General features: G+C 37.4%; 2 protein-coding genes across 3 annotated transcripts in view; one reads left to right on the top strand and one right to left on the bottom strand.

The window, feature by feature from the left end:
* The window catches only part of LOC129574813 (protein muscleblind), a 233177-nt gene that overhangs the window by 222979 nt on the left and 389 nt on the right, over positions 1-9809 (top strand). The window lies entirely within an intron of this gene.
* On the bottom strand, positions 5793-9544 carry LOC129574815 (uncharacterized). Of its 2 annotated transcripts, none has more exons than XM_055457305.1 (6): positions 9207-9544; positions 7959-8119; positions 7135-7619; positions 6826-6998; positions 6499-6764; positions 5793-6208 (listed from the first exon to the last, which is right to left on the bottom strand). In XM_055457305.1, the coding sequence occupies exons 1-6, from the start codon at positions 9412-9414 to the stop codon at positions 5903-5905; spliced, it is 1599 nt and encodes a 532-aa protein (XP_055313280.1). In that variant the 5' UTR covers positions 9415-9544; the 3' UTR covers positions 5793-5902. The 2 variants fall into 2 exon arrangements, with proteins under 2 accessions (XP_055313280.1, XP_055313279.1); XM_055457304.1 differs by having other exon boundaries at positions 7959-8122.

The following is a 9809-nucleotide window of genomic DNA, read 5'->3' on the forward strand; positions in this document are numbered from 1 at the left end:
GTTGTTTGAACAAGTTGAGTACCAAAATCGAATAGAACGGCACTGAATCAACAACAAGACGACCATTTTCGAATGTTAATTTCGAAATAAAGCGAGGCGCGTTCTTTTTCTCTCTATGGATTTGATTGTTTGCGCGCGCTTGTTCTCTTCCACTCTGTCACATGTACAGAGGGTTCTCGCGCGCGCGAAGTAACAACAGCAGCGGCGACGGCAATTGAATTGCACGAGCCGAACACGACGTCAGCAACAATAACAACAACAACAACAACAACAACAACAACAAAAGCAACAGTCTGCGTTTCAGATTATTAGAAAAGTTATGTATTGTTTGCGGCTTTGTTTACCTATATTTATTGTTTTCGCTCGATTCCGTTTGCTTTGATCGTGGGGTGAACAAGTGCGAGCGAGAGTGCTTGTGGCGCATTGCCATTGAGTCGGATACCGAAGCACGGTTCAGCTCAGTATACACGATTCGTTTGAAGCGTTTAGGCTGAAAATTTTTGTTTTCCGAAACAGCCCATGACCGCCCGGCTTGGAACACACAGCACTCGCGCTCGTTGTGTACAAACAAGTGAAAAATCACGGCAAATGCTGCACTGAGTGAACAACAACAACCGCGATAAAGAACAAAACACATTGCATCAGCTCCAATTACCAAACGACAATTATTGTACCGGTTGACGGTATCGGTTAAAATTTCTTGCTATTGTTGCTTTTGTCACGGTGTTGCATTGTTTTTGTTTTCTTTTTAATCTAATAAACTCTCAACCACAACATATCAGTGTTATTTATAATCATGTTTTTGTATGTTTTTCTGCTTCAAGTGCGTTTGGTTGGAAATAAACAGTGGTTGTAAAGGGGCTGTCAGAGAAAAAAAAAACCAGAAAAAGTGTGCAAAAAAAAAGAAAAAAGAAAAGACAAGAGAGCGGAAAAAAGACTTCGCTATAAAAAAAAAATTCACCATCTCAAGTGAAAGAGAATTACATCAGCCAAATCCCGGCGAAACAATTATTTGCCACACATTTCCAGCAATATTGAATGAAATTGGGTGATAAAAGTACACACAGGAAGAGATAAGATAAAAAACAACTGCATCAACAACATTCATTCCGACGAAATGCTGTTAAAGAGTATACAGTGATTATAGCATTGCAGGTAGGTCGAATTGTACCCCTCACCTTCAGCTCAATTGAGCTCACATTCATTGATCCCTCGATTCTCGATTAAAAGTGTTCGAGAGTCGAGAGACAACGCATTTTGAAGCATTATCATTGTTATTGTCGTGCGCTTTGTTTGGTGTGAATTGCATAAAATTATCAGCTTCAAAAAGCTTCAGCATTGTCATTTTTTTTTCGGTGAGTGTGTGTATGTACCTACAGCAGACACCGATTCAAACAATGCAACCATCAAATCACGATTTTGATTTAAATCATTCACGGAAATATGATAGTTTAATCAACATAGAACGGGGATTATTCAATGAGTTCTTATCACGGTCCCTGCTATGAGCCACAAATCTTTCGTGTTAATCCGTTCTTCGAACAAAGGGCGTGCAAATAACAAGAATTCTCTGTTATTCTGTACACTGATTGCTGATTCGGTTGCTTGATTTATGATTCACAGATGAAGTGATTGTTCGTCGAGATTCGGCAATGAAATATCATTTTTTATTTTCAATTTGTTTTGGAAGAGTCAAAACAAGTTTGTTCCCTCTCTCTCTCTCTCCGACTCTGTCTTTGCTTCTCAGTCCAACTCTCTGTCTACCACTCGGGCTCTTTTGACTTTGGTCTAAAACCGCAAGCGGGCTTTTTCGAATATAATTCCCCTATATCGACGAATAGTGTTCAAGTTCATACCGGTTGATGGAACCTAAATTCTCTCAATCTCATTAAATGTGTTCTAAATAAACCGGAAAACATAGTACACACACACACACACTCTCTCCAACGTAAATGATGAAGCCATATGGAAATAATCGAAAAATTCCTCAACTGTTTCCCATTCGCGATTGTTGTTGTTGTTATTATGTTCTCATTGGAATAATTGGACATGAGAACGAATGTATTTGCGATTCTCATTGAAATTCTAAATTTAATTAAAGAGGCGGTCGAACGAATGGCTTGATCGGTCGATCGGTCGCTTATTGAATTCGCAACACTTGAAGCGAACGGTTTGGGCCCTGTCGATCGTGTGTTACATTCGAGACCATTACGTGAGATAGCCAAGAGTGAAGCATTAATAACAATTAACCGGGCAATTAACATTTACCGATTCGCTCGTTCTGTCTCTCACTATGGCTTCTATTTTCTCAATAACTTAAACAATTGAAACTTGTTGCCAATGATCCTTATTGGCTATTTGCCTATACTAGTCGCATGCGGTCTCTTTTGTTCACTCTTAAATTTATTTGCGATGGCATTATTAAACTTAACTTACTTTTAAAAAAATGTTGCGCTTGGTTTGCAAATGCATTTGCAATATCGCGCGTGCGATCAAGCCATATCGCATTTCAAATTCGATTCGGTTAAATGAACGTGGATTCTTCTCATTGCTATTTGACCAATGCAATTTTAATTGACTTTGTTTTTTTTCTTTCGTTTTTTCTTCTGTTGCTGCTGTGAGAGTTCAGTATTGCACCGACGACTTTAAAGTAATCAGCTTGTATGCGATCAATTTCATTAAATTAATAAATGAATGGAAAAAAAGAATCGGGCAGATCAACAGCGACGTTGAAATAAAGACATAATTTGTCAAGCCATCTAAAGTAAGCACTCAAAATGGATTCATTCTTTGCATTTTCCACATGTTTGGTTCGCATTTCATTTTGAGTGAAACAAGCAAAAATTCTTTTGCCACATCCAAAAGCGTATGAAAATCGCGCATCAATACTTTTTTGCTACAAAGTAAAATCTACGTCATTCTCACGCATGATGTATCGACAAAGTCTAAGAGCTCTTAAATGAGGTGCACTGAAAAAAAAATGCTCAAATAAAATGCAACACAAGCCATTTGATTTCAATTTTGCAGCTTGTTTTGGACAGCGATTTGAAATAACGTTTTGATTTTAGATTTGGTTCCATGGAATGCATTCTATAAAAAGAACTCCGGAATGAACAATGAACGCAGAACTACTCGCGTTTATATATTCTATATTTGGTACCACGTTATTGCGATAACACGTCCCTGATGGAAAATATCGAAACAATTCTTATCTCGACCGAATATCGATTAAAAACATAAAACGTGTCGAATTTCGAATGAAATCTAACCAATTTTCCCATCCGACTAATTTGCACTAAGGCGGCCAAAATCGCAATCTCAATCGCATATTCTGGCCTATAAACAGGTAGACGAGTTGTACAAAAGTGATTCTTTCTATTCCAGCAACTACACATTAATATTATAAAATAGCTTCCGTTCGATTGTTTCAATTCATTCGTGACTGCTGCTTTTGATCTCGCAACTCGATTCCGAAGCCGATGCATAGTAGAGAAAAAACTACAACTATATAGTTAATTTACTATTCGAATTTTGAATCACGAAACCCGTGTACCGTGGATACCGTGTACAGTCGATCTCTTTGCATATCTCTCTCTCTCTCTGGCTGTGTGTTGCATAAATAAATAGACATTATCAGTTGAACAATTCGACAACACAGAATTAGTTTAAATAGATTGCGTGTCAAGCGAACATACTTTGTCGATACATTCGCTGAATGAAATGTATTTGTGTGTGTTTTTCCCCTGACTATTTGCAATTTTAATTGATGACAGTTGTCGATTCACAAAAAAAAAACGAATCTTCACCTCAAGCGGAGAGAGAGAGAGAGGGATATGAACAGAGAGAACGCACATTTCCACAACTGTTGAACATTTTGTGATCTCGTGCAAGCGATACACTTTTCTTACATGACCCCTACATTAACGTCGCATCATAAGAGAACATGCTACACAAGACAAAAAAGAATATGTCATCATCATTTCAACTTCAGCCATTCGTGCACCGAAAAGAACATTCAATGGATTGTTCAACACGCAACTTTGTCTGTTTTTTTTCGCATCTTTATTTTTAAAGGCGATCAATCAACAGGCAAATCAATACGTCAATCAATTAAAAACCGATATGACTTTGTGTGCTGCAATTATAAATTGGCGCAAGTTCAAATTTGAAGCGCAGAGAGAGAGAAAGAAAACTGGCGTGAGGCTTTAGTTGGTGTGTTCGCGGAACATGTGAGCACAAATATTTACTTGGCTCAAATGCAGCATATGCATGGCAGACAGAGTCTAATAGATTTTCCATTAAAAGCGCCATTCTCATCTTTTTGCGCTGGTAAATATGTACGTCATCGTGGGTTATTTAAAGATTTATCGGCTTCGTGGATTAGATGAAGTCATTTCCAGTGTTAGTTAAAGCAAATTTTGTCGCCAAACGAGCGAACGTGCTACCGTAATTTTGCACTTGAAACCCGAACAAACTTCAAATATTAATACATCATTGTTTGGCCAACCAAAGACATATAAAGGGTGTTTCAATAAGAGTGTCCGAACTTTAAAATGAAATAAAACACAGAAAATATTCGAATATATCCGAGTTGTTTAATGTAATTTGTAGCCCTATTCATAACATTAATAATGGAAAATGATATCATCCAAATGACCACCTGCGTTTTAGTGACACCATCCGATCGGCCCAATTTTTGATGACATTTTGGCACATTTCGACTGGAACACTGGTGATTTCGTGACGAATGTTGGCCTTTAAATCCTCAATCGTCGACGGATTATTTGCATAAACTTTTCCTTTGATAAAACCCCAAAAGAAAGTCTAATGGTGTTAAATCGCAAGATCTTGGCGGCCAATTCACAGCACCATTTTTCGATATTACGCGTTTGTCAAACTTTTCGTTCAAAACCTGGATTGTTGGTGGACTTGTGTGTGATGAGGCGCCGTCTTGTTGGAATAGGAGCCCACTGGTTCTCATCCGACGCAATCTCGACCAGAAATATTCACGAATCATGTGTTGATATCGCTCGGCATTGACATTTACTCGCTGTCCATCTTCGTTCTCAAAAAAGTACGGGCCAATGACACCTCTCGACCAAAAAGCACACCAAACAGTGCACTTTGCGGTTTCATTTCAACCTCTTGAATGTGCCGAGGATTTTCCGCGCCCCAAATGCGACAATTCTGCTTGTTAAAGTAACCATTTAGCCAGAAATGCGCCTCGTCGCTGAAGATGATTTTCGAGCAAAAAATGAACATGAATTTTGATGGTAAATTCGAATAATTTCGATTCGTTGTTTGATCGAATAGCGCTGCATGGTTAATTTGTTGGACCTTACTGAACACATCTGTCAAATATCTTGACAGCTTGGATGCCCCTGATCCATATTGGAAAAATAGAAAGTTCGGACATCCCTATTGAAACACCCTTTATAAAGTCAAATAATACGTCATCGTTTTGTTGCAGAAAATGACGTGAGCTATAATTCAAATATTGACATGAATTAATTGTGCAAAAGGGTCTTAGAGGCATATTCACACGCAGCTCGACTTCAGTTCATCACGGATTACTAAAATGATACGGATTCTTGATTGACTTACGATTTTCAATAAGTGACATCCACAGGGAAGTGATTTTTTTAGCAGATTTATTCGAGTTTTTTCTGCATTAAACTAAGAAAAGCATTTTTTAAACGACTTAAAATCTATTCGTTCCTTAAAGAGAAAAAAAACACTTTAAGAACGAAAAATTTACGACTTTTTTTCCATTTTTTCGATTTTTTCCCATTTTTTCATGTATAATATTCATTTTTTTGATGTTTTCAATCAATCATTCAATTGTTCAAGTATTTTTTTTTTTCATTCCTACAATGCGCAGTTCCACACACGGAAGCCTTATTCAATATTTATCCCATACAAAAAATTGCCGATGCACCCGTTGCTTAATGATAATTAAAACAATTACAATTAAAAAACTAACAACGGCGACTGTGACGAAGAATGCAATCTCGCCTTTGTTGTTGCTGTTGTTGACTGTCTCGTGACTGAACGATTTGATCGTTTGTCTATCGGATGGCATCACGACTCGAAATGATATATTCGAAACGTCGACTAAAGGCTCCAGTGTTTTATCAGCATTCTTATCACGTTCCGCTTGTCGCCGAACCCGGTTTGTTGTCTGATGGTCTGCACAATTTATGGGATCCTGAAATAAGTATAAGACATAAAATGTTTGATTTGATTGAGAATTTTTGCATTTTATACTGATTCTTCTCTACTTCTTCTTCTCCTCCTTCGATTTTATTTCAATATAATGCGAAAAAAATTCTAGTTGAATTTCGTAGGAAAAACTATTTCGATCAGATCGTTTGAAAATACCGACTTTTTTTATCTGACTCAGAAAAAAAAAATCCGAATTCATGAATTCACTTCGAATTCATATCATGTCGATGCATCAAACAAAAATGTTCTTAAAAAATTCAAATAAATCCAAACCAAGTGGCAATCATGATGATCCATGCATCCCAAAACTCGAACGGTCATAATCATTTCATCGCCACTTTTCATCCCTTGAAACATGACGGCACGAAATCCAAAACGATAACCCAGCGGTGGCTCAAATACTGGCGGAAGCGAACACACCGAGTTCATTTGTGGATTGATGCATCCGTTTGATTTGATCAAAGTGGCTGAATTCAGCACTTCGCCATTTGATCCGAGCCTCTGTAGTGTAACATCCGAAACACGCGTGTGATTCCATCCTTTGAAAGATCTTTTTTACTATTTTTTTTTATTCAAATTTGATAAAAAAATTGTCATTACCATCGCCAGCTTTCACTTGAGCACGAAGCATTAGTTCTTCGCCCAATTGAACAAATCCTCCCGCGTCCAAATTTTTTGTAAATCCACTGCCTGATTGACGATATAATCCGAGCTGTGTGCGAAGGCTTTGCTTTCCTCCACCGTGTGCGAACACAACGGCATTTCGAGCTTGTCTAAACGAAGGAAATTGAGGGGAAATTAATGAAAATGTTCAGTTCCACATCGAAAAAATGTCAAATTTAAAAAATCAATTAATCGATTTTACTTCCGATTTCGAAAAAATATTCGCAAGCAAAAAAAAAAACTCACCCCGAATGTGATACACCAAATCGAAATGCGTGCGTTTTGCTAATCACTCTCTCCTGTATTTTACACTTCAATGTGAGCAAGTTGTCATCTAATGCTTTCATTCCGAAGATTTGAGGGAATCTCAAGTTGACACAAAGTTCTCGGCTGCCGCATGGGGCAATTCCGCATCGTTGAAAGTCAATGTATGCAATGTTCAAGATCAATTGAACGCCAACCAGATGAAATTGGCAGCGTGAATCAATTGTGTCTGAATCGATTATGGGCAGATTTTCAATGAAACTCTGCACAACGATATTTGCTTGGAAATAGCCGCCATTCCCTTCGAGGCATCGCAAATTATTTACAGATATGTGCAGAGCACCCGGTTTGGAGTTGAGAAGAACATTTGAATTTCGCAAATATTTGGGTTGTTTCGGTCTTGAATATTGGTAGCCTTCGTTAATTTCATCGGCCGGCGGCGGTGGCAAATACTGATAGTCGGGCTCCTGAAACATGGAAAAAAGCAATTGGAAGAAAAAATAAAATTGAGAGATTTGAAAGAAAACTACAGAACTTTTTTCATTACAAGAAAAAGAGATTTTTGGAATCCAATTTTCTTGAGAAAAAGGTAATTTTGCTACGAACAAAGCGATTCGTCAAAGAAACAATTCATTTTTTCTCACTTGATTAAAAGGAAAAACAAGAACAGAACCGTATTTCGACAGCAAAAATACAATTTAAATCCATTTTTTTTTCTTCGATGAATCGCATATTTTCTCCCCAATTTATGAGAGATCCATGATAGAGGTTGTGATAAAATGGAATTTAAGCCTCAAAATGCTCACCGGTTCGGGTGGTAAGTAATTTTGTGGTGGTTCCGTTTGTGGCGGTGGAATTTCTTCATGAAATGGAGGTAAATACACGCCCTCGAGATCATCCGGCGGATGAATCACAATTGAAGTTTCCGTTGACGGTGTGGGTGGTGGTAGATACACATTCGACGGCTCTGCTGAACAATAAGCATTTCGATTATATTGACACAAACTACCAATTACTATTTGCATATATTACAAAAATTCAGAGGGGAAACATTTGAAAATCATTCGTTTGTACTGCAAATTGAGTTAACTCAATGCGCTTCAAGCCTTGCTATTATTCTCAATGCTTGTTATTAATCTGGAACTTTGAACTTCTAAAGGATTTGAGCCAATTTTCACAAATTCATGCCAAAATAACACAATGTTATGTTTCAATTATTCAAAATAGTTACGTTCAGTTAGCACTTTTAACAGAAAATCGACATTTATGACAAAATTTGTTGATTCTCTTTGTGTATTCAATAATCTTAATTCGTAAAAGGTTCTATGCATAGAGAATATCTATGGGTGAGATTGAGAGTGGAGTATGTTTTTTCTTCGATTTATATTTTTGAAAAGGCGAGTATGTTTTCTGATGATTCTGTTGGCGTTAAAGTAGAGTATGTTGTAGTACCGTCTAGCCTCCGCGGTCTTCATGGTTTTCGCGCAACTGATAAAAGATAACAACATGGTGTCTTCGGCAAAGTTGTAGTACTCGAGGTCTTCTATAACTAAGCTGAAGACAGTTATCTCTTATCTCTTATCAGTTGCGCGCAAATCGCGCACATAAAAAAGCAAATTTTATATAGAACTTTTTTTTTCTTATCATTTTTCGCGCTTTTCGCGGAACTGATAAGAGATAAGAGATAACTGACTTCAGCAATGTTATAGAAGACCTCGAGTGCTACAACTTTGTCGAAGACACCAAGTTGTTATCTCTTATCAGTTCCGCGGAAACCGTGAAAAACCGCGAGGACCCGCAAAAAACGAACATACTCGCTTTTAACCATTTTTAAGTCGACAGAAACTTGCTCTTCTCTTTCGTAACAAAGTCAATGAAACATACACTACTCTCAATCTCACCCATAGATATGTTCTCTTTGAAGCATGAAACTCATGTCACTCAATCATTGTATTCAAAGCTGAAAGATTCACTTAGCTATTGAATTGAATGGCATAAGCCATTTAAATCTCTTTCAAAGAATCACTCTTTCATCCAATAAATCCATGCTATACCTTTATTAACGATGATTTCGGGTCGGAATGTGGTTGTAATCGGAGGACTTGGCGCTGGACTTGGCAATTGATGCAATGGTGGATTGTAATTGTATCCATTGAACGATTGAAAGTGATTATGATTCGTTGACTTGAGATGTGAAACATCGGCTCCAATTCGATCACAACACCATATCACCGAAATAATTATCGAAATTAAAACTGTCATTTTTCCGGGAACATTCAACGCTGTTTCGTTAAAAAATTTTCCAGGAAAATACAAACAAATCGCAACACTTTTTAATTAGAACTGTCGCATTTTAATTTAACAAAACAAAAATCAGTCGCAAACACTTTGATTAAACTTAATTGATACGCATCAATTCCAAAACTGACCACTGGCAACATATAATTGTTGGTTTTTATATGAATGCGCCCACCCAAAACGAAACGGTACTCATTGTTTTCTTCACGATCCGAAATGAAATCGTGAAAAAAAGTGCGCGCAATACGTAAAAAAAAATCCAATGTATCTACAGAGATGACGCGGATTTGGGTGACATTTAATGAATTGTCGAGTGTGAAATTGAAATGCATTGTGTCAACAAGAAAGTCGTTGGCCCA

This window comes from Sitodiplosis mosellana, unplaced genomic scaffold, assembly GCF_009176505.1.
Source record: "Sitodiplosis mosellana isolate CC-2019 unplaced genomic scaffold, AAFC_SMos_1.0 Smas_scaffold_6165, whole genome shotgun sequence".
In the NCBI taxonomy this organism is placed as follows: domain Eukaryota; kingdom Metazoa; phylum Arthropoda; class Insecta; order Diptera; family Cecidomyiidae; genus Sitodiplosis; species Sitodiplosis mosellana.

Excerpts from the sequence above, each read along its gene's own strand:
- LOC129574815 (XM_055457304.1), bottom strand. The coding sequence starts at position 9,414 with ATGACAGTTTTAATTTCGATAATTATTTCGGTGATATGGTGTTGTGAT. Across the intron at positions 6,999-7,134 it reads TTTGGTGTATCACATTCGGG|ACAAGCTCGAAATGCCGTTG; the intron begins GTGAGTTTTTTT and ends TCCTTCGTTTAG. Across the intron at positions 6,209-6,498 it reads ATCATCATGATTGCCACTTG|GATCCCATAAATTGTGCAGA; the intron begins GTTTGGATTTAT and ends TACTTATTTCAG.